This window comes from Ammospiza nelsoni, chromosome 3, assembly GCF_027579445.1.
Source record: "Ammospiza nelsoni isolate bAmmNel1 chromosome 3, bAmmNel1.pri, whole genome shotgun sequence".
NCBI classification, from domain to species: Eukaryota; Metazoa; Chordata; class Aves; order Passeriformes; family Passerellidae; genus Ammospiza; species Ammospiza nelsoni.
This window is the reverse complement of record NC_080635.1, coordinates 48,671,206-48,694,642: the sequence shown is the minus strand read 5'-3', so window position 1 is coordinate 48,694,642 and position 23,437 is coordinate 48,671,206. Positions and strand designations below refer to the sequence as shown.

The window sequence follows — 23,437 nt, the reverse complement described above, 5'->3', positions numbered from 1 at the left end:
AATGTTATGGAACTGCAAGATTAACACAGGAAAATAATTTACTTTAGGAAAGCAGCTGAAGGATGGAAAGAAGCCAGAACCCTGCAAACCTATCCTTAAGGTGGAATATAAAACAACTAGAGCTGGGTAAGAATTGTTTTGTATGCAAAATGAGCATATGTAACAGTACAACACTCTGGGAATGGACTTTGTTTCCCTGTTGTTGGGGTGCATATTCTGATGGTACAGCTTTGTTTTAGCTTTAATAAATCAGATATTGATGAATAAAATACAGAAATTTTTGTGAATGAATTACTGTATACAAACTAACGATGCTGCTAATTCATTATCTACACTCTTCGTTCATGCTACTAAAACTTGTATGCGTTTTTGCTCAGTTTTTTGAGAGTTCTGAAGAAAAAAAGGCTGATGAAGCAAAGAAGACACCAAAATACAGACATGATAAATTGAACTTTGACAAATAGTATCCCAAATTGAATATTCTTAATTTTGAATACATGTTCCTCCCCCTAAAATGTTATTAACAGGAGTTTTTCTAGTACATGTAGTTTTTCTATGCCATGAAATATGCCCAATTATGCATATTGAGAATGTAACAAAGCAGTAATTGCAACAAGAGGCTCAGATGCAATTATAGGATCTATAAAGTAGCATGTTTTGTTACCCAGACTGCAGCTAGGGTGGATGGATTTCCTGAACTGTGTGGAATTTCTTTTATTTGTGTTTCCAAAATGTTTGAGTAAAAAGTGCAATATTAAGATAAAATATTCATGGAAATCTGTTCAGCTATTTGCAAAAGCTGATTTTTTTTTTGTTTGCTTTCTTTTGTATTTGGGGGGTTTGTGTACCATTTTTATTTGCTTTTCAGGCATTCAAATCTGTAGAAGATGGTTTATTAAATGATACAGTGCAGTATTGTGTTTATATACTCATAATATCACCGGCTTAAGGCGTTATTATTTTCTGCTAAAAATGAGATAAATAGAAACTTAAAACGGTCGCTGGCTCCCAATTTTATAAAAATCTGTCATCATCTAGAAAGTGTATTTTACTTGCAAAAGTCTACATCTGTCTGCAAAATCCATTCTCAACTGAAATATCAAAATCTGATTTAAAGAGAGATAATAAAAAAATCTCAGCTTCAACAAGTTACAATTTCTGCAATCAAAAGCCTTCTTTTATTCTGAATAGTCATTCTGAAAGATACAATTACTTTGGAGCTTGTTCTGTGACATAGTATTACAATGTGAAAACTACCTGATTTTTCACATAGTATAAAGAGGAGTTTATTCTAGTATAATTTCTAATAAATCTTGATAGTTTGGGGAAGCTACTTTTTCCTGGTTTGGCTTTTTTTTCTGTTGCGCCTTTCACTTTCTGGTGTTTATCCAAACTGAATGTTTTGATATTTGATACATTTCAATTTACTCTTCTCTCTAATCTATCTTTCTTTTTTTTTTTTTTTATCTTCAGTGTACTGTTAAATCTACAATTTTGTACAATTGTTTTCTATCTTCAGTATACTATTAAATCTAGAATTATTGATAACCCTTCCTTAACTTTAAGTAAGAGAGGGGGGGAAAAAAAATGCAACAAGCAAAACTGCACTGGTCTGCACTGTTGTAGAGAAGCAGTGCACTGGAAATCTGCTTTCATTTACTGCTATGTGTACTTCAGTTTGTACTCAATTTTCAGTTTCTCTTGTAATCTTACAAGAATTTTAAGGCAAGACAGAACTACCTTTTAATACTTGAATTTTTGATAGGTTTTTCTATTTATCATTTGGAATTGTTTAATATGAGCAAGATTTTAACTTTTATCTAAAGTGCTGTCATTTCTTATTAATGGTTTAATTTCTGTAGCACAGAGGAGAATCGTTTCTGGACAGGACAAAATTTTTCAGGCTACTGAAACAATGTAAGAAATATATCAAATAAACTTTTTTCTATGGCAGTTCATGATAGCTGTTCTTAAAAAACAAATTATAAAAAAACCCAGAAGGAATCAGAAAAAAGCAAAAAAGCTTACATTTAAGAGATACTATTTATTACTTATTTAAGTTATATTTAAAATCTTTATTAGGAAAAAATGTTAACTATTTCCATGCTCTATTTTGAACATCTTTCTATCAACCCTTTTTTGTTTCTCCCTTGCCTATTCAGAGTGCTCAAAGATCTATGTCTGTTTCAGTATTTCCTCCAGTGGAAAACATTTCATTGATATGCTCTGAAGTGGGTTTTTTACTGCTTCTAATTCTAGTAAGCTGGTTTTGGGAAAAGTGGTTCAGAACCATGCAAAAGGAAGGACCATAATCTTTGAGTACCCCATATTAAGGGCTACAGGCACTATTCTTTTTACTGTTGCAGCTCTTTTTAATTCCTCCTCACTTTTTTTTTCCTGCATTTCGTTTTTCATATTGTAAAACTGGGGTCAGGACAAAAGAAGGACATGAGGCTTTTCCTGGGCTTTATTGGCTACCTATTTACTTGCTAACTTTGTGGAGTTTTTTGTTGCTTTTTGTTTGGCCGGTTTGGTTTTTAGGTTTTTGCAAATAGTGCAAAAAGTGAGGTGTCCAGAGCCAAAGTAACTTACGCTACAACAAGAGTATGTCTGTAGCTTTATTTCTGGGAGAAAGGTTACTATTATGAATAAGGGGTGAAAAAAGTACATTCTTCGTATATTCCTTGTGCAAAGTGACATCATTTGGCAATCTCAGAGCGTAATGTCACTGTACTGCAGCCACTCTTCATCTAAAATACTTCATCCTTTTCAGAAGCACTGAATTTCAAAGGTAGCTTACCTTTTGTGCTTTCTGGTTCCCATATTGCTTTTATATGTACTTTTTCTTCTAGAGGCACTCTCAAGCTTCCTTGTGCAGTTCCCTCCCCCTCCAGATTCCGTCCTTGCTGACACCACTTTCCACGTGTGCAAGATCAGAGCCCTGTATTTACTCTGGTTGATATTAGCATTATGGTAAAATACTCTGGTTCATATTAGCATTATGGTAAAATTGCCAGTGTCTAATAGACATTAGAGCTCCAAAGTCTCCATGTAAAACGTAATTCAGAAGTATTTTGTCTTGGTAGCTGATGCAGCTCTCATTGACTGACTGAGTCATCTCTAGTGAAATGTTTGTGTGTACTTGGGATCCCGAAGTTACATTAGTGATGGGACCTCCCACCAAGTAAAAGCTGATAATCTGTTCATTTACTTTGAATACTGCTATTTTCTTGTGTCAGCTTATTAGTTTAAAACCACACTTCCCAAAATAAATTCATAGTTTTATCTTCACTACTACTTCAAGACTTCAAGTATTAAGGTAAACTAACTCTTGAAGTCTTTTCCATCTTCATACTAGGGTTAACTTCTCCACAGATTTAGTCAGGGTTTGAAAAGTAAGCCAGATGGTACCAATGGCCTGATTTCTCTGTATACCATTCTCTCACACATCTGGATTGTCAGAAGCTGGCTCACATTTGATAGTTTACTTCTAAAATTGAACAGAAACATCCTCCTGGGTTGTGAGCCACTCACCTCTCAATTGTGCTATGTATTCATACATTGCAAGACCTCATCCTGTGTTTTCTGAATATTTTGTCAATGACCTGTTGCCCCCTTTTATAGTCAATTTCTTATAGTATTCTCCAAGGGATTTTACATATTTCACTGATGAGGAAATTCATGTAAGGGGATTACTTGCAAACCTGTTGAAGCTGAACTGTTTCAAAGAATCTCTGCATGAGCAGCTGCTATAAATTGCTATTAAAAAATGCTATAAAGCAATTCTCTAAGATCTGAATCCTGAGTTTTTTAAAATGTCTTCCATTGTTTCAGGTAGGTAAAATGTAATTTCCAAAGCTAAATCTATTATACAAAGCTATTATACAAAGTACAATTCTTCTACATTTTTATTTTAAATTATGTATTTCTAATTGATGTGCACTAACCTTTTAATATGTATCACAGCTGAAGGGCAACACTTTAATTAGAAAATGCACAGTTTGTGGTAAATCCATGGTTTCATGAAAATATGAAGAATTCATACACAAACTTTTAGTGGTCTTTCTGGCAGACTCAAGTCAGGTTTAATCTTTGAGTCATTTGTGAAAATTCTGTGTGACAGATCAGTGTGCTCTATTCTTAGCTCTTCCATTCCTTGCATCTAAAGGATACTGTCTCTGGCAAGCCTGCCCAAAGCAGTTTGATTACCTTGAGAAATAAAACCTGGAGAAGCGGACATACAATTGTCGCTGTGATGTATGAAAATTAAAAATTGAAATTTGTTACTTTGTTAATGTCAGTTGATCCCAGTGAATCTGCAAATATGATAATTGCTACAAATTGTCCTGGCAGCATTATTGTTTCAAAAACCTAATGATTTCTATGGACAAAAAAATACTGCAGTAAATCATTCCAACACAATGAGACCTCACCAGTATTTTTCTATTCACTAACATCCTGAAAAATACCAGACTAAGTTCAAGTGTATAATTTTCTTGAAATTTCTTCAAGGACCTGACCATAAAAAATTGTGTGAAGTTTCAATATGAAAAACTGAGATTAAATGAATACTCAGAGAAAACTTAATCCTCTTCTAGAGATACACTCTGGGCTGCTGTTGGAGGCAGGATATTGAACTTGATGGACCCATGGTCTGGTTTATGGCTGTTCCTTTGAGGTCTCTTCCTCAGCCAGCAGTGCTCCTTGATCCTATCAAATCTTGGGTCATAGGTCACATTTAGACAGTGTGAAAAAGATAGTATTATAGGAAAGGATTTAAAAAAAAAGGTTTCCTCTCTTTTTACAATATATCAGGGAGGGTTTTTTTCCTGTATAAATTTTCTCCAGATACTTATATGCTAGCTATTTCCAAGGAAGATGCAAATGAAGGGTAGAACTTCTACTGAAAGTGAGCATGAAAGTAGATCAGAGGCAAGTGATAGATATGCAAAGTGCCTATTTTTCCTTCAGAAATATAATGTGAAATTTCAGGCAATAGTCAGTAATGAGTAACATTTATGTAAGCTGCATGCTTACAGTCACTCTACTCTCTCAAAAGGATTATGTCCTATTTCAAACATAAGCAGTATTAAAATGAGTGATTCTTGACAATCAGGAAATAAGAAAATACCTGGTAAAATTAACATATTTACTTCATCTTGTTTTTAAATAAATGAAGTAGTAAACTGTAAATTATGTGCATATTGGAAATATTTGGATGTATTTAAACATATGTTTCAGCAAAGGCTTTTCAAAAAAGTTTCAAGGGAAGCTTCTAAACTCTTTTCAATACTAGAAGAAATATCTCCGCTTTTCTCTACTTGGCTTTCTGATTTTGCAGTGAGAATAAAGAAAGACAAAGTCATTTCTTGAATTTTGTGCATGGTGGTGGGGGAAAAACAGATAAAACATCTAGAGTAAATGTGTGAAGTTACTTAACAGATGTTATGTCTTTAAAGCTTACCCAGCAGTTGGTTGCATCTCCAAGACAGTCATATTACTGTACAGCAAGTAAATGGGACTGTTTCTTCCTGATTTTGCTGGGGTGTTTTATGTTATGGAAAAATGGGACTGTTGGCAAATCAGAATCTGCAGCTCAGTAGAAAGGAAGCAACTTTAAATTAGTACAATTTAAAAAAAAATCTCATCTTGCCAAGAAGTTATAAAGATTGGTTAAGTCAACAAAATGTTTGGGGGAGATGTTTGACTTAAACAAGAGTTAGATTTGAAATACATACCCAAGCTGTATATTTCATGGGAGCAGGTTTGCATTATTTTTACTCCATCTCTGCTTAATGATATTTCATTGAATTTTATCATAAGGTTGCAAAACCTGCCCAGTCTCTTTTAGTGTGTTATCCTGACTTGATCCTCAATGCTTCTGCTTTATTCCAGGGAGCCTTTCATCATTCTCTCAGGAGGCTTGTCATATGACACTGTGGGAAGAAGACCCTGTTTAACAGTCATGCATGGGAAAAGTACTGCTGTGCTAGAAATGGATTATTCTATTGTTGATTTTCTAACCCTGTGTGAAACTCCATATCCTAATGGTAGGTTCTGTAAAGATTTTTCTCTGTGCCTTGACTTCTTATCGTTGGAGTTTTATCCCATCAGACAATTCTTTACCATTGTCTTTCTGTTTTATCTCTGGGGATCAGACTGCAGCAGCAACATCTGTTATTCCTATTGTCTGAAATGTGTTTTATTTGCCAAAACATGAATAGAATAGTTCATTATAAAGCCAATTTTGTGTCTAGAAAAAAGCCAATTACTCATAGCATGTTTTATTCTTTTTAATCCCAAAAGCATGTGCAGACCAAAAGCATTACAACTTTAAGCTGTAGTTACTGGAGCAGATGTGTGCATCTCTGCATATTTGGGCACATAAGGCCTTTCCAGTCAGTGCTAAACCATGAGGAGCATTTTTGTATTATTTTAAACTTTTAGTGGCTTTATTATTCCCATATTTAGATGGATTTCAAACTAACCTGTAATCTCTCTTTTACAGCCGGGGATTTCTTATCATAGTTTAGGTAGTTATTTCAGATGAATAGTATTATATTGCTGATGATTCCAATGGTTTTATCTGTCAGCTTCCATCAGAGTATATTAAACTGTTTAGCTTGGAATTTGAGATCTGGCTGAAAGAGGGCAATTGAAACTTTGAAAACTTTTTCAAGTTTCTTATTTTACTGTCAAGTCAGCTGTCTTTTCAGCCATTTTGTAAGCAAGTAAAATTTAAATTCCACTGAATATAAGGAAAAGCAGTTCAGGGGTGGGAGAATGTTACTCAGAAATTGGCTCTTTCACTCATATAACCTGCTTATAGAATTTACTCTGCATGCTCCTTTTTCTGTTATTTGAGCTGTTGAGAATATTGAATAAAAGAACATGAGTTTTCCAAACTTAACTTGGATGATTGAGGAGTCTGCATCTATAAAATATCTTCAAAAACTATAGTAAACTAAGTGACTTCGTAATCTCAGCTGCCAGAGTGCAAGCATTGATTCCATTCTTGAGGCTGTGCTTGCATGGGCTCCATTTACCAATAGGTAACCTTTTGTTGTTGTTTTCAGACTTTCAGGAACCATATGCTGTAGTTGTTCTCCTAGAAAAAGACTTAGTACTGATTGACCTTGCACAAAATGGGTAAGAATCTTCTTAATCTTTAAAGTATTTTTAATCATTGGCTCCAGTGATCAGCCTGCTGTTCTACTTTATAGCTTTTTAAGTTTTCCCTAGATTAACAGTTAGCCTCTTTCTTCTTTAAAGGTATCCTATCTTTGAGAATCCCTATCCTTTGACTATACACGAGTCTCCGGTTACCTGTTGTGAATATTTTGCTGACTGTCCTGTGGATCTCATACCTGCACTCTATTCAGTTGGTGCTCGACAGAAGCGTCAAGGTTACAGCAAGAAGGTACAACATCAACTACACATGTTTCTATTTTAAAATACTGACAACCAGAAGCTCTGAATAACAGGAGTGGCCATACTAAGACCAAAGCTACACCTGACTCAGCCAGCCTTTGACAGTGACTAATAGCAGGGGAGGATATGTGTGGCTAATGTCTGGGGAGGATCTGCAGTAATTTGCCTTAACTTTGCACTGTATGATATTTTCTTCCTCAGTGTATTTGTTAATCTTCCAGGAATGGCCTATCAGTGGAGGCAACTGGGGTGTGATCACTCAGAGCTATTCAGAGATCATTATTACAGGGTAAGTGATACCATAGTCTACTAATAACTTTCTTAGCTCATTAAGTAGAAGTGGGAATGTTTTGTTTCTCTTGTAAAATATTGTTTTGTATGAGTGGTTTGTGAGATTCATGAAACTATGATTACCAGACATTTCCTTGGCATAATCTCCTTGACGTGTTACTGAGAAAGTAAAGCAGAACTTGGAAGGGAAGGTAATAAGAGATTGATAGCAGGTGCTTCACAGGCAACACTATTATTATTATTATGTTTATGTTTATGTTTATGTTTATTTCATTTATTTATTGTGATTGCAGGGCACCTTGGATCAAAATTACCTTTTAGTATTTGATTTTTGGAAAATAGCTGAGTACTGTTTTAAAGCATGGTAGGTCCATTAAGTAGTTATTGAGCTCAGTTCTCAAAGAGAAGCCAATTTTTTATATCGAAAATAGCAAATACTTAAATCTGATCATTTTGAGACTGATCTTTCTGTAGTTCCTTACTACTGTAAGGACAGTTCCTTACTAGGACTAGACAGTTCCTTACTGTAAGGAACATAAGTGAAATTTAATTTATAACTGTGCAGTGTATCACTAAAAGTGAGAGAACTACTAAAGTGGTTTTCAGCTCATTAGCCCTAATCAGGATTACTGTCACATTGTACTACACATTGCAGAGACTTCGAGACAGTCATGAAAAAATATAGTCATCTGATTCTCAAACTCAAGCCTAAATAAACAAGTTAGGTGACTCATTAACAGTGGGATACTGTATATTTAGGCATCTTCTTTACAAGTGTTACTCCTAATATAGGGCATCTTTCAAAAAACAGTGCATGGTAAGGTATGCCTCAGTATTTAAAATGGTAAATGAATATGTTACAGTGGGATCATCAGGAAATTTCCTTTCAAATGTTTTTCTAGTCTCTTCTGTCCATAGTAATTGGAGCCCATGTTGGTAAAATATCAGCTTTGAACAAATTGTGAAAATAAAGTGTCACTAAACAGACTAATAACAATAGAATGTTAACGGTGTACTTTCCCACAGAGGTCGAGCACTCCAACTAATCATTTCATCATCTCATTTTTTTTTATATTTCATAGGCATGCTGATGGATCAATTAAATTTTGGGATGCGTCAGCAAGTAAGTGTTTTCAGTAGAGATTTTTCCTGTGCAGTTTTAGATTTTTTCTCTTCAGTTAAAGGGCCAATTACTTCTGATATTCTACACAGCTCACAGTGAAAAATGCAGTAAGAATTCAAAGTAGAAATGGCACAAAGTTTGATGTTTGAGTTGCTCTAGTTGGAACTAAGCTTACTCTTGGTAGTTAAAGGCTGTTTAAAGCAATCTTGGAATCGTCATCAGTTGTCTTTAAAAACGTGTGGAAAACTGGTGAGCTTCCAAAAGGCTAAGGCGTGTGTGGCTGTAGGAGGGAGCAGATGCAGTGTATATGTTTAAAAGCTGGGAGGAGGACTGTTTGGAGTGTTACAGATCTTTAATTTCGGTTTGGAGTGGGAGGGGAACCTGGGAAGAGAGGAGGGTGGGTAAGCCAAACCTGCTTGATTGTGTACTTAAAAATTCTATTCAGCATAGATCTGTCAAAAGGAGATTCTGTTAAAGATACTTAGTTTCTTTCTGAAACAGATAAATAAACCTGTTAAGGGAGAAATTGCAAGTATCCTCTTTACTGATTCAAAAACTTTAGAATCTTTCTAATAGGACATTCTTACAGGTGAACTAGGGAAATGTGATTCAGGTAGAACCAGTGAAATATGGAAGAGGAGAAATTTAGGTTTTCCTAATGTTGCGATTAGTATTTATAGCAGTAATTTGGGCCATTGATTAGACAATATGCTGGTGAAGTTTGAAATCAGCATGTAGACAGTTGCAAAAAAATCTAACACAAAATTAAAATTCCAGTTGAGAAGGTACAATTCAAAAATTAGCTGTATCAATGTATTAGCTATATATTTAGATCAAAACTGATTTTTCTTTTCTGCTTTGTTCTAGTAACGCTGCAAGTACTCTATAAGCTAAAAACAGCCAAAGTATTTGAAAAATCACGGAATAAAGATGACAGGCCAAACACAGATATAGTAGATGAAGATCCATACGCTATTCAGATCATCTCATGGTGTCCAGAAAGTAGAATGCTGTGCATAGCTGGAGTTTCTGCACATGTCATTATTTACAGGTTCAGCAAGCAGGAAGTGACGACAGAAGTCATTCCGGTAAAGAGTTATGACCATTTTTTAACTTGGTAGAATTTAGCTATAATAAGACTGTTGTAGCAATTCTTTTTTTTTTTTTTTTGTTTTTGTCTTTAGTTACATTAGTGAAATGGACAAAAGTAATTGACTCAAAACAGAGGTGTGGGTTTTTGGAGAGAAAGTAATTAATTATGAAATTCAGCAAAAGTAAATATTGCACAGAGAGATGGTTTTCAGTGACATTTTGAGGCTTTTCAGCCAATAATCATTCTTCGGTCATTCTATGGAAACAAATAGTGGATCAAAGCTTGTCTGTATCAAAGGTATAATGATAACAGAAGTGAATGAGCTATGGAGTTGAGGAATTTTGAAGATTTTAGGGAGTTGACCCTTGAATCTTCGTAATTACCATCTGTCCTATCAAAACTTCTGCAGTACGCAGAGCTAGAAGAATAAAAATGTGCCAAACATGCCCTGAAATCTGTTAAGAACTTTGCTGTGTCACTGTTTTATTCTGTATAAGATACAATGATTCTATAACAAGAGTTGAGAAGTTTCTTGTTAAATCAGAAGCACACACATGCAAATTTATGTATTTGAATGTAAGAACAAAAACTTAACATTTAATTATAAAGTGTTGCCTGTTCTAAGTGTTAATTGCAATGTAGTTGGGGTTTTTTCTCTCACCTCCTTTCTCCAACACACACATCCTCCCCCTGCTATTCTGCTCACGTGTAAGCTGTAGTTTAGGACCTGAGGTGTGGGGCTTTTTTTGTGTGTTTTTATGTACAAGTACATTTCCTTCTTAGGGAACAGGTTTTTTTCTAAGTTTTTATGAATCAGCCTAAATTGAGTTAATCTAGAGTACTCTTCAACATTTTAAAAAATACTATACAGTTCTATAGTCTATGAGTTAAGTTCTATTTTGCAGATTATAAAATAGTTGAAAGCTTCCTTTACACTGCACTGCAGTTAATTCTGATGTTGTTACAGATGCTGGAGAAGGAAATCTAAAGTCATGATGAATTTACAGTTCTTTAAAATGTATGATCCAGTTCAACACATCAAACACTGAACTAAGTCACCATGTGTACAGTATTACATCAGTAAAAATTTAGCAGTCTGTGTGGCTTTAGCTCTGTTTTACCATTCCTGAAGTACATAAACCAAGTCATCTTCATAACTAAATATGTAGTCAGCAGAATGATAATTAAATAGGTCCAGTATTTAATTTATTTCGCTATTAAGAAGGAAACTTTTAAAAACTGGGAAATACATCAGACATTCAAGTTCTAGCAATCTTCAGATATTCAGTCTGTATTAGTATGACTCTGCATTTCTGAATGCTACATGTGTCTTTGTTACACTTTCTATTGGGTGGTTATCTTTCAAAAGATGGAAAAGTTCTGGATGTCACTTTTATCACTACTACCTTCAGTTGCACTTCATTTATTTCATACTCAGTGTTTTGAAAGGCAGTACTTTACAGATACTTTTCTTTCCTTTAATTAACAGATGCTGGAAGTACGTCTCCTATATGAGATAAATGATGTTGAAACTCCAGACGGTGAGCAGGTGCCACCTGTACCAACTCCAGGCACAGGCTCCAATCCCCAATCCATTGTTCCCCAGTCTCATCCATCTACTAGTAGCAGTTCATCTGATGGACTTCGTGATAATGTCCCATGTTTGAAGTAAGTTTATTCTGTTACACTTTCAAGTGAGTCTGAAACATTGCAAGAATATGTCAGAGTATGTCACTGCTGCTGAAAATATTTTATTTTGTAAAGCAGAGTTTTCCAAGTGTCTGTAATTTGAGCTCTGCTTTAAGAAATAAATATTGCAATCTCCTTTTTTTTTTTTTTTTTTTTTACTTTTTAAGCTGACTTTTAAAAAAAGGTTCATATCTTTTGGTTTACCTGATTTTAGGAAAATTTGGCATAGATGTTAGTATAACTATAGATGATGGTGCCTTAGAGCAATTTTTAATAGCAGCAGTTCAGTCACTTGGACTGATTATTGTCCTTGAAATGAATGGGAAAGCTGATGTTTTGTGGCTCTCCTTAATTTTAGACCAAGTATGTCTGAATATGTTTCTTCTATAAGTTTTGCAGAGCCTTAAGCTTTAGAAGCAAATCAGAAGTGAAAATTCTTACAGATAGCTTGCTGAGTGCTAACTCTTTAGGCTTATAAATATATTTATTTTTTGAAAGTCTTGCAACGGAACAACTTTGTGTATTGGAAACAGAATTAATTAAATGTCCCTTTTTCATGGACCTTCACTTTGCATGATGCCTAATAGTGCTCTCACTGTAAGTCTTTGACAAGTTTTTTGATCTTTTTAAATTGTGAGCTTTTTCTGCAAGCTTCTTTGTGTGAGCTTTTACCCATTTAGAGAAAATAGATTTTAAAAAGTCTTTTTTTACTCTCCTACAAGAGTGCCTTTTGTGACTTATGAGCCATGACTTTTTCTAACAGAATGTAAGAAATATCTAATGTATATCTAGAGATATAAAGTTAAGTATATACTTTGTTTTCTGAAGTTTAAGATTCCAACTTGGATTTTAATTTTTTTGAGTGTATCCATCCAGAAAACAATTCTGATAGAGTTGCTTTATTTGGATAAGAGTTTTCAAATTGTATTGATTGTACTGAGTTGGAGAGGTGTATTTCTGAAGGAAACTCACCTAAGTAGAAAAATTGGAAAATTCTAAACTTATGTAAAATATTTTCAAATAATTTTTCAAATATCAATTTCAAATATCCATTAGTGAGAATAAATGGGTAAAATAGTGGAATTGAGGAGACAAGAGCTTGTTCTACACAATTTTCTTAGTGTAAAAAAATGCAAGATCTAATCTTTTCTGTGTAAATTTATCAGCATGCAAACAAAATCTTTACAGGAGTTTCAATTCCCCCAGTCCCAGGTGCATTGCATACAATTGGTGTACCATTACAATAATTTCCTTGTTTTCATTTTGGTTTTGCCATATAGTCAGCTTTTTATTTGCATTTATCTCAATACATTGTGCTTCTGTTTCCCTTTCTTTGTGCTTATTCCACATACACCTCTCACCCCCTTCTGTTCTCTAAATCAGAGTTCTTTTGGAAGGTCTGAAAAAATGTGTAACACCTTCTTTTTTAGACACTGACTGAGTACCTTTATCTATTAAAGGAAATACAGCATAATAGCACTATTACACCTTGTTCTGAGGTTGAAAAAAATTAAAAATATGTGATCATTGTTCAATTAATTTTCAATCAGGTAGTGAATCAAAATAAGTGAATTCCTAGTTTCACTGTGGCTTTTTCTTCTGGTTGCTTTTGTTTGCTTTTGATAATAGTTTTTACCATTTTCCAAGATTTTAAAGTCCAGCATGATGTAGAATTTAATGAACTCTGATCCCATAAGGAAAAACTTGAGACACTGGAGACACCATGTTTTGTTTACTTTGCAGAGTCAAAAATTCTCCTCTCAAGCAGTCTCCAGGCTACCAAATTGAGCTTGTTATCCAGCTGGTGTGGGTGAGTGGTGAACCTCCTCAACAGATAACCAGCTTAGCCATCAACTCTGCATATGGCCTGTAAGTATATTCTACACAATTCTTTCATTATTCCATCACAGTGGTTCGAAACTATCCATTAAAATTGAGTCTCTGTGTGTGTTCACATGAGCTGCACAGCAACATACAGGTAATCAATTTATTGTGCTTCTGAGAGAATTCCTTTTGGGTGATGGCAGATACTGATGATGCTAACAGCAGAGGCAAATCAGCATCATTCTTCCTCACCTGGCACTGTGCGGCCAAGAGGAAGTGTCACTTAGGGCTCTGTGTCAGATGGGTTGGCAAGGACACTGACAGTGATCTGTTCTACCTGGCACCATGTTTTTACAGGAGAACAATTAATCAATACTGCACTCTACAATAAAAATTTATAAATAAGTGCAATCTAGGATAATTCCTAAAAATTAGGAAGTGTTAAATGCTGAACTGCAAAAAATATCTGTGTGAAACATTACCAACATTTAATTAGCATTGTATTTCCTTTAACTTCTCTTTTTCCAGAGTAGTTTTTGGAAACTGTAATGGTATTGCCATGGTTGATTACCTCCAGAAGACAGTGCTCTTGAATCTAGGCACTATTGAACTGTATGGCTCCAATGATCCCTACCGCAGGGAGCCACGATCTCCCCGAAAAACCCGGCAACCATCTGGAGGTGGGTAACCCAAAACTTATTTTAAGCTCAGAAGAAAGGCACAGTTGGTCATCTAGTCTTTGTTTGTATTAAAAAATGCACACTTTCTTCGCTGTGGTTTTCTTTCTTGATCTGTTGCTAATGTCACTATTGCAGCTTTCTTAATTCATCTTTCCTTAAAAATTGTTGCTTAGTGAAATTTACTGATGCTTCACACCATCACTTATTTTTCAGGGTAATGTGTATTTTAAGAAAAAATATAAATTTACAATGGATTTATGCAGTTTACAAGAATTTACTCAGCATTAGGAAGTATCCTGACGTTTCTGATAAAGATAGTACCCATATTACATGTTTGTATAAATCCATTAATGTTTGCAGATAGCCTGAGTGTTTGCTGGGATCTTTTTGCACCTATTTTAAAATTTGACTACAAATGTCCCTGATGAGCTAAATCATGTTATGTTGTTAATACATATATGTTATGCTTGAGGAAACCTTTGATTGAAATGAACAAAATAAACTTCTACACACAGATTGATAAAATAAATCTCTTTGAAATAGAAAAAAAGGATTTTGATTTTAAAATATGCTGAAGAATGTTCCTTTTCAGCTAAAATGGAAAGTGACTTTTCAATCAAAATGCAAAGCTTTTTGTAACCAGAAGGAAAATTTAGTATTTTAAAATTTTCTTCTCCCTGATGTGTCATGGGTACTCCTAAGTTATTTCAGAAAACACAAGACATAATAATAAGCTGTTCAAAAAAAACCCTTTCTCATGATTGACTGTTAATTTCTCTAAGAGATCCAGAGTAAAGTCCTTGTAAGTTCTTCAGGTAATATTTTATTCAAATTGATGTTCTAGGAGGTATTTAGTAAATGAATGGTTTGAAAAAGATCTAGTTAACACCAGTCAGCTTATTTTAACTGAGCAATTGGATGTAAAAATCATTCATACAGAGCAGAGCATACACAGTCGGTGTCCTGTCAGATAAAATATTGTCTTGTGTGATACAAACTGTGAGAGAAAGAAATAGCTTTACTGTTTCACTGTGTTAATTTGTCCTGGGAGTAAAGGGCTTAAATTCTGCCTCATGCATATAGATTATAAACTGCCTTTTGGAGCTTTAAACTTCATTGCTTTTGTTTTCCTAACTGTCGTTATTTTGATCCAATACATTGGATTCACATAACTCTGTGTTTCAACTGTGTCTCTAAGATGTTCATGATGAAAGCCCTTTTTGCTCATTGATATAGCTGTTATATGAAGTCATATTTTTTGCATCTTAACTTCTGATACTAACAATCTGCATGGCAATGGCATTTTAATAACCTGGTTGTACAAGTTACTTAGCTGGCTTTTCTGTCTCAAATGTACTGTTAGTGTCTTGGTCTTTCCTTTTCTCATTGCTTCATGAAGGTATGCTGACTGTGGCTTCTTGCATGTGCGGCCTTTCTAACTTATATTCAGAGTCTGTGAAAAAGCTTCGCACCTCTTATATAAGTAAGTCATCTCATGGCATTCAAATATTTTTTGAACATCTGAACTTGACCTTTTTTTTTTGTTTGGTTCACTCACCATAATTATTTTCTTTAGTTCTTTTTAAGTAATTGTTTTACTTATCGAAACTGATTGCAATCCATCCTGCATCCATTGTATTTGTCGTTCGTGTTATCTTTAAGAAATTTAAAGGAATAAAGCAACCATAATAGTCTCTGTGTTTTGGGTTTTTAAACAAATAAATCTCAAAATCAAAAGGAGATCCTATCTCAGAGTTTGCTGATGTTTATAGAGCTAAGATCTTACTCAAAAATTTAGTGTTATTTTACTAGAAACTTTCCTTGCTGGGTTCCCTTTCTGGCAGAAAAAGCTTCAGAAGTCTAGAGTTAGAGTATTAGTAGCAATGATAAGAATCAACATTGTGATTACAGAGAGATTCTTCTTCTAAAAGTGAAAAGTTACTTCTACAAAAATGTTGTTTATAGGGATTAAGAGGTGTTTGTGAACAGCCCTGTTCAGTTTCCAAGCAGTTTTGAAGTTCAGGTATCTGTGTGAGGAAGGGAAGCCATCAGAACCATGAATTACCCAAGAGAGTCTGACTTATGACATCATTCACAGCATCCAAGGATCTGGAGAATGTAAATCTTATTTTTTAAAAGCATAGAATTGTGCCTTTTCTTAGGATGTCAGTTTTCTCCAGCCCCCAGGCAGAGGTAGGTAGTCTCAGCCCTTTTTTTAATGAAGTAGAGCAGATTAAGCTACTGTAAAAATGGAGTTAAAAAAGTAAAACAACAAACAAACAGAACTGCAAAACAAACTTGAAATTATGGTCCAAGTCTTAGTTCTGCCATTTCTTTTCTCCCAACAAGAAAAAATAAATACATCTCAGAGGATAGTCTCAATTGCCAAATACTGCTTTCTCTATAGTCTTTCCTCTTCTACTGCCATGGCAGAAAGGGAGCTGGGCATAAAAGAAATGCGTCCACCTTAAGATGATACAGAACTGAAAACCAGAATCTGGCACTGATTGATTATTGTTTTGAAAAAAAGAACAAGATGGGTAGAAATCCCAAAGCTAGTAAATATTGTAAAGCTGTATTTACTTGGACTATTTTATTTAGGAATAAGTGTAAACAAGTTTTGTACCTGAGAGTTAATTTCATAACCATGTAATTCTCTTTCTTTTTACCATTCTGAAAGTATCTCAGTTAACCGGAGCTACAGTGGTTTAAAAACCGAAAATAATTTCTTTAGTTATCATTTAACATTTTTCATTATTTGTAGTTCTTTCAGTGTATGTGTTGCCCAGACTTCAATTATTGCTTCAACAATTTTCCACAAATAATGAGTCTGTTACATCTAAGTACTACCCTCTGATTTATTTATAGGATTGGAACTATATGAGATAGTCAGATTTTGCATTCTCCCTTTCTTGGACATTCATTATTTGCATTTAGTGCTTTCAAAAATGCAAGGAGCTTATGCTTCCTTGTTTTTTGCTTTGAAAGATGTGCCTTCATTGAATCTCTATCTTGGAAACATTTCTACTTTAATACTTCAAAATTATTTTTATCTATGAATAAGATATTTTCAATGGCTATACAACTAATAATCTTCAGGGACTACTAGTACTTGATATTTAAATCTTCCTAGAAAAGGTATTTTTCTATCTAATATCGTTGGTTTAGAAAATTCCTATTCTTTGAGACAACACCAGTGTATTTAAGGAAAAAAAAAAAATACTAGTTTACATATGCATTCAGACAGCCTGCAACAGAGCAGGATATTGCTATTGTACATTCAACCAAGCCCAGAAAATGCAGGAAGGATTGATCCTTCCTCATAAAAACCCAGATATTTTGTATGTTTCAGCATAAAATGTCAATTCAATAGATTATCAGTATCTGCCAGCATACTTAAGATTTAGTAAATGGTATGTCCTTAATCAAACAATTAAAAATTTACAAAGGCATCTTTTAAAAAATTTTATAGAGTGAGAGTTACTTATCTTCTAAAATATGAATGGAAATGCGAGATTTTTTCCCTTCTCTTGTGTTGCAAGAATATGATGTATTTCTCTGTCATCTTATTTTTTCTACTCAGAAAAGAAATTCAGATTCCCGTCTTAAAGCAGCATCTATTTAGAGACAAGGCTCTCTACACTAGCTAGACTGTAAAATGTCATTTCAGGCTAGCTCTACAGACACAAGCTCCCAGTTGGGATCGTGTTTTGGAATTTATCAGTGATTCCTACCAGGTATACTACTCACATGTTTTGGGTGGCAATTTATAGTTCGTGAAGCATGCAGTATATGTGTTTTGTTAAGGCTTCCAGACAGTGTCATCAGTTGCTTGTCAAGGTTAAAAACAAAATCAAAGTTTGCCTTCAGAGTCTAATAGTGAGGGGGGAGGGTGTAGAAAATCAGCTTTGGCCATGTGCCCAAAGACATAAAATGTGTAAGTAAAAGTTTATAGTGTGATGAAAGCTATACATGATGGAGCTTACACTGTTATGCAGCTTTGCTTGATGTATTCTTTGCTAAATAAGACAGGAGTCATTAAATCAATCATTAATAAGGTCATAATTTCATGATGAAACACCAAAACTTATATAGCTGTTATTTTTTCCTGCGTAGTTCCATAAGTTCACAAAGAACATGAATCATAACTCCTTTTTTTGTAAATTACTGTTGGTGAGAGTTACAAGATTTTATGTGACTCTTTGATTAGTGCAATTTAGTACAACTCTTTAAAAGTTAGGATTTCTTAGTTCTACAAGAGGCAGTTTAGGTTTGTGACAAAAATGAAACCGTTCTTACATGCATGTGACTTTTTAAAATTTTTATTTTGTATCAAAAAGTTTTTTGGCAGTAATCTATGAGTGATTCAAAAAGTAGGGTGGAGAAAACTGGAAGAAAATACATGCCTGGAACTCTTCTTGAGTTGCTTGGTCATCTTCTTTTTCCCATCCTCCCTCATGAAACATTTGAATTTTTAACTTAAATGTTTTGAGACCAATATCAGCTGTGGCTTACATCAGCCAAGGCCAAAACTGTATCAGAAAGTTTTATTGTTGGGCTGGGGGGGAGTTTTGGACTTTGTTTTTCAGGTTGTATTTAATTCTAACTTTTACCTAATATCAAGTTAGTTTTAGTTGTAATTTTTAATTGCACTGTTTTCAGTCTTTAATTGCACAGTTTTCATATCTTCTAAGAGATGTCTGCTTAAAACTGGTGCAAAAAACGGACTAATTTTCATGAAGCTTTATATATAATTTAATTTCAGCTGTAATTCTGTGGAGTTTTTAATGCAGCATGGTAATGATGTTTTCAATTACATTCTTTAATTTTTGGTAATTTGGAGAGTTTCCAATTTCTTGCTTCTAGAGTTTGCATAGATAAACTAAAAGCTTATTAGAAGGTCACTTGTACATATATTGGTATTCTAAAAGGATATAGTTTGTATTTCTGAAACAGAAACTCTTGGATCAATTTTCTTTTGTAATTCATAGCAATTTGCATGGATACTATAAACCTGAAACCAGAGAATTTTTCCAGGATTGCTGCCTTGCTCCCAGCGCTTCTGTCAGGATACCTGGGGTTTCAAGATGAATAGCAAGAGATTATCTTGCAGGTTTCTTCAGCTTGGTCATAGGCAGACCCTCCTAGTTCACAAACTTAGATCATTCTTGTTATATTCTGTTTGGTTTAATTACCAATTTAATCATAGCTAATATGACTTTTCATCTATTCTTGTTCCTTTTCTCTCCTAAGTAATAGCAGTAATGGCTATGAACAGATATCCAAGATTTACATACCATAATGATTACCACAATGCACACTTATTCTTATTACTATTTAAAATGTATATTAATCAAATTATAGCCTTGAGAGTTCCTACAAAGAAATCAAGTGTGCAGGTATCTTCGTTCTTGGCTAAAGATTATTGCTGTCAATTAATGAATTTTCATAGGAGAACTTGTACAAGGAGTTAAACTCTTCCTTTGAAGGTAAAGAATTAATCTTTATTGGAAAGGAGGAAATTGTGTTCCTGAACTGCATGTATGAATTTGTTTGGTTTGGCTCCTGAGGGTGCAATTACTTCTAAGAGCACAATATGGATTTATCTTCCCAGTACAGCTATCATCTAAAACTTATATTGCTTGTGGTGAAAGCAACTTCAGGATTTTTCAAAAATCTTTTTACACAATCCTGTCTAGTTCAAAACATTTAGTCTCCCGTGCCTGTTTAAAACTCTGGTGTAATGTTCTGATTATCCCATAGTGTTCATTGATTTACTGACAGATGACTAAATAAATTGCTCTTTTCTTTCTCCTGTGTAGTGGAAATATATAGCTTCCACCTGGAATTTCATTTGACATTTTAGAAAATTTAAATTGGTTCCAGGACTGTTAAATGTAGGATTAACAAAGCCTTAAGGCCATTTGACAATTCTAGTCATTGAGTTTTGGGGTTTAAGCTATACATGCTCTTAGTAATCTTAAAAAAGACTATTTTGGATAAATGGAACTGTTAATGTAACATAATTTTAATGTGTTCCATATTAATATTTTATTTCAGGAGAACCTTTTTCCCTTTAAAGTATTAACTTCTGGTTAAGTGTTTGGAAATTTTAAAACTTTGGTGGAGTAGAGCTGTTGTATTTTTGTAGGTATATGTACATATATATGTATGTCTATATGTACATATATAGATATGTACAGTTGCGCTTGTGAATATGTAGTGTGCAGTTGTATAGACAGGCTTTCCACGTGATTCCTTTCCTGCCTTAGCCATTACCATTAAAACTCAAACTTTTTGAGTATTAGAATATTTGTGTGCATGCAAAACTCTGTAATTTTAGCAAATATTTCTTAGCTATTACTGTTCAGTATTACATGCTTGTTTGCCTTAGTATCACATAATGAAATTTCTGTAGGAGAGCTTCATGATATAAACCTGAAGATGCATTACTAACTTTAAAATATCAACAAAATGCACTTCTCTTAATTTTGGGCAGTATTGACAGCAATTCCTTGTCAAAAAAAACAGAAAATTTCTTGTATACTTTTAATTTATGCAATGGAATAATATTTAGGAGCATTTTGAGGCAGCTTCCATCTTTTGCATCTGATTGTGTATGACTAGATTTTGTTTCCTTCAGTGGAATGAAAGGAATTACCTTTCAGATCTTAACATACTGCAGTTATTCAAATTGATCAGATTTGATGCTGTAAGAAATTTAGTGAAGTTCTTCCATGCAAGGGAGAACACCTATCAACACCCTAACACCTGAGTTCTTTAAGTGACACCAATAAGGAGTTTTTCTGGAAAATTAACTTGGTAATTCAAATTTGCAAATACAAGGCATATCAGTTTAACAGTGGAAAATTAGTTTGAAAAAGGCACTGTAATTTCACACATCCTGTTTGCAATCATCAGGACCCTCTTTTATATGATTTTTTTTGCAATTACATTTTTAATATGATGCATATTTTAATATGATGCATTTTTTTTCAAAACAAATTATGTTTATGCTTAATATATTCCTGGAACATGTAAATAATTAACTCTTCTGATAAGTCTGTCTAGCTGAAAATATAATGGTTTTCACTAAAATTTATTGAGAGAGTATATTTTGCAAAGACAACTTTAGTAAGAAGAAGTGACTCTACAGTTACTGTAGGTAGTGTCAAAAAGAGTAGTATGTAACAGAAATTCTATCACAACTGGCTTGTTTGTCTCTAATAAGAAATGAAGTTCCTGACTGCGGTGGAAGTAAAACTAAAATGGGAGCTGTATTTATAATACACTGGTTTTGTGTTTCAGCAGGTCTCTGTGATATAAATGAAGGTACAGTGGTGCCAGAAGACCGCTGCAAGTCACCCACATCAGGTAATCATAACTTTCCCTGATCTTCAGCTTCTTATTTTCCCAGAAGATGGCATGCATTAAGTTAACACTTACTAGTTAAGTAATTATATAAAGCCTCTTGTCCTCTCATAAACTTTTGGAACTGTCATAAATTTTGCCATCTTGCACAACTGCATTTTTAAAACAAGGCTGACTTAAGAGATGCAATAGGAGTATGTTATAAAGATGATTGAAGAGAGAATAAGCTGAAATATTTATGTCTCAGGGAACCTGCTGCACAATGGAGTTTTGAAGCATTGACAAGAGATGCACAAATTCCTGTAATAATTCGTATGGTTGTGTTTCGTATTCCTCAAAAGTGGTAGAGATTATTTCTGAGCAAGTTTACTTCCGCTTCCTCATAAGTGGCAAATTACTATTTTTCTGTGGAATCAGAGGTCTTCAGAAACCAGCATGCTGAGAAAATAAGATTTCCCTACTTAATACTCCTCCTCCTGCACCCTTTTTTTTTTTTTTCCATTTTCCAGTTGCCACTGCTGTATGTGAATATTTTAAATGAAACTTTCAAGAATTATTATTTTTATATTGGCTAGTTGAGGCTATAACCATATAAATACTTAATAATGCATGTCAATGTATAGAGTGAATAGTTTTTGTAGTACCTAAAAATTGTCACTTTATTTATTGCTCTGAGAACTTTTAAAGATTTCATTTTGTTTCATTCAAAGCTACTCAAGGTTAAAGGACTCAACTGCAGATTTAAATGAAGCACGAAAAGTAGTATGTAGTGTAAAATGCTAATTAAGATGGGAGTCTAATATAGGTTCCTTTTCTATTGTAGCCTGTGTCTTTCAAAGCCAAATTGAAAACACAACAAACTAAAACATTGTGTTTGTAGCAGTAGTAGAAATTTTAACATGAATTTTAATTTCTGATTTGACAATTGTCTTTTGACGTTCATTATAAATTCTGCCAAACACTCCTCTAGATCAATCAATGTCATTTTCATTTTTGCTAGCTTTCTTAGAGTAAATTTGATTTATTCATAATTAAAGCACAACCTAGCTGTGAGTTTTAGTTAAAAGTCTTGCCTGAAGATGTCATTTCATGACAAATCTGTGTTGCTAAGTATTGGCATGCTGAAGTCATCAACTTCAGTATAGTTCATGATGAAAGCTTTTTTTGTGGTGTTGAGAATAAAGAGCATGTTTCCTATTTCATTTTTACACACTGACACCAATGCCTGTAAATAATTTGCTATGCATTGCTGCAGTTGCAGTAAATCCTTTGTCTGTCAAGGTTGAGCATAGTTATCAATTCACTATTTGAATTTGACCCACTTGAAAAGTCTGGGCTAAATATAGGTTCTGGAACACTGCTATAAAATGTCTGCAATGAACAGCTAATAGATCATAGCCTTTAAAGTGTATCCTTTTTTCCCCTGCTCCAGAATCACCCAAATGTTAGCCCAAACAACTCCTAACTTACCCTACTTAAAACACTGTGTTGTTTAAATTAGAGGATTCTTTCATAATTGAGTGTTGAAGTAGAGTAAAACTAATTTCAACACTTCTGCAACAGTGCAAGGAAGACAACTGCAAAGATGAAAATTAAGGTTTATGGAAAACTACTAAATTTAACAATTGGTTTCCCCTACCTTCCTCCTGCTTGTTTGAGTTGAGTGTGAGCTGAAGAAGGTTAAAAAATAATGTCTAAAGTACCAAAAAGTGTGAATGCACAAAAGATAGAGGGGGAATGTAGCTCTTGCGTTCTCCTGTAAAATAGAAACTTCTAGTAGCGAGGTTGGACTGTGCCTTGCTTCACTTGATTCTGTCCTCTGCTCTCAGTGAATTAGATTTGGCTTATGGTAGACTTCTCAACTTTTCCTTTGAAATAAGTCTTGGATGAACCACCCTGGGATGGAAATAATTTGTTGATGTTTGTGAAGAGAGA

General features: G+C 34.1%; 1 protein-coding gene across 8 annotated transcripts in view; it reads left to right on the top strand.

The window, feature by feature from the left end:
• Window positions 1–23,437, top strand: part of STXBP5 (syntaxin binding protein 5) — a 104,055-nt gene that overhangs the window by 53,958 nt on the left and 26,660 nt on the right. For 4 of the 8 annotated variants that reach the window (XM_059467241.1, XM_059467239.1, XM_059467236.1 and 1 more), the window contains exons 9-19: window positions 48–126; window positions 5,896–6,050; window positions 7,077–7,149; window positions 7,273–7,420; window positions 7,653–7,720; window positions 8,805–8,845; window positions 9,713–9,933; window positions 11,428–11,606; window positions 13,371–13,496; window positions 13,980–14,131; window positions 21,443–21,505. In XM_059467241.1, the coding sequence (XP_059323224.1) occupies window positions 48–126; window positions 5,896–6,050; window positions 7,077–7,149; window positions 7,273–7,420; window positions 7,653–7,720; window positions 8,805–8,845; window positions 9,713–9,933; window positions 11,428–11,606; window positions 13,371–13,496; window positions 13,980–14,131; window positions 21,443–21,505 (1,305 nt within the window). Of the gene's footprint in view, window positions 1–47; window positions 127–5,895; window positions 6,051–7,076; window positions 7,150–7,272; window positions 7,421–7,652; window positions 7,721–8,804; window positions 8,846–9,712; window positions 9,934–11,427; window positions 11,607–13,370; window positions 13,497–13,979; window positions 14,132–21,439; window positions 21,506–23,437 lie in introns of all 8 variants that reach the window. The other 4 variants (XM_059467240.1, XM_059467237.1, XM_059467235.1 and 1 more) reach the window with 1 other exon arrangement.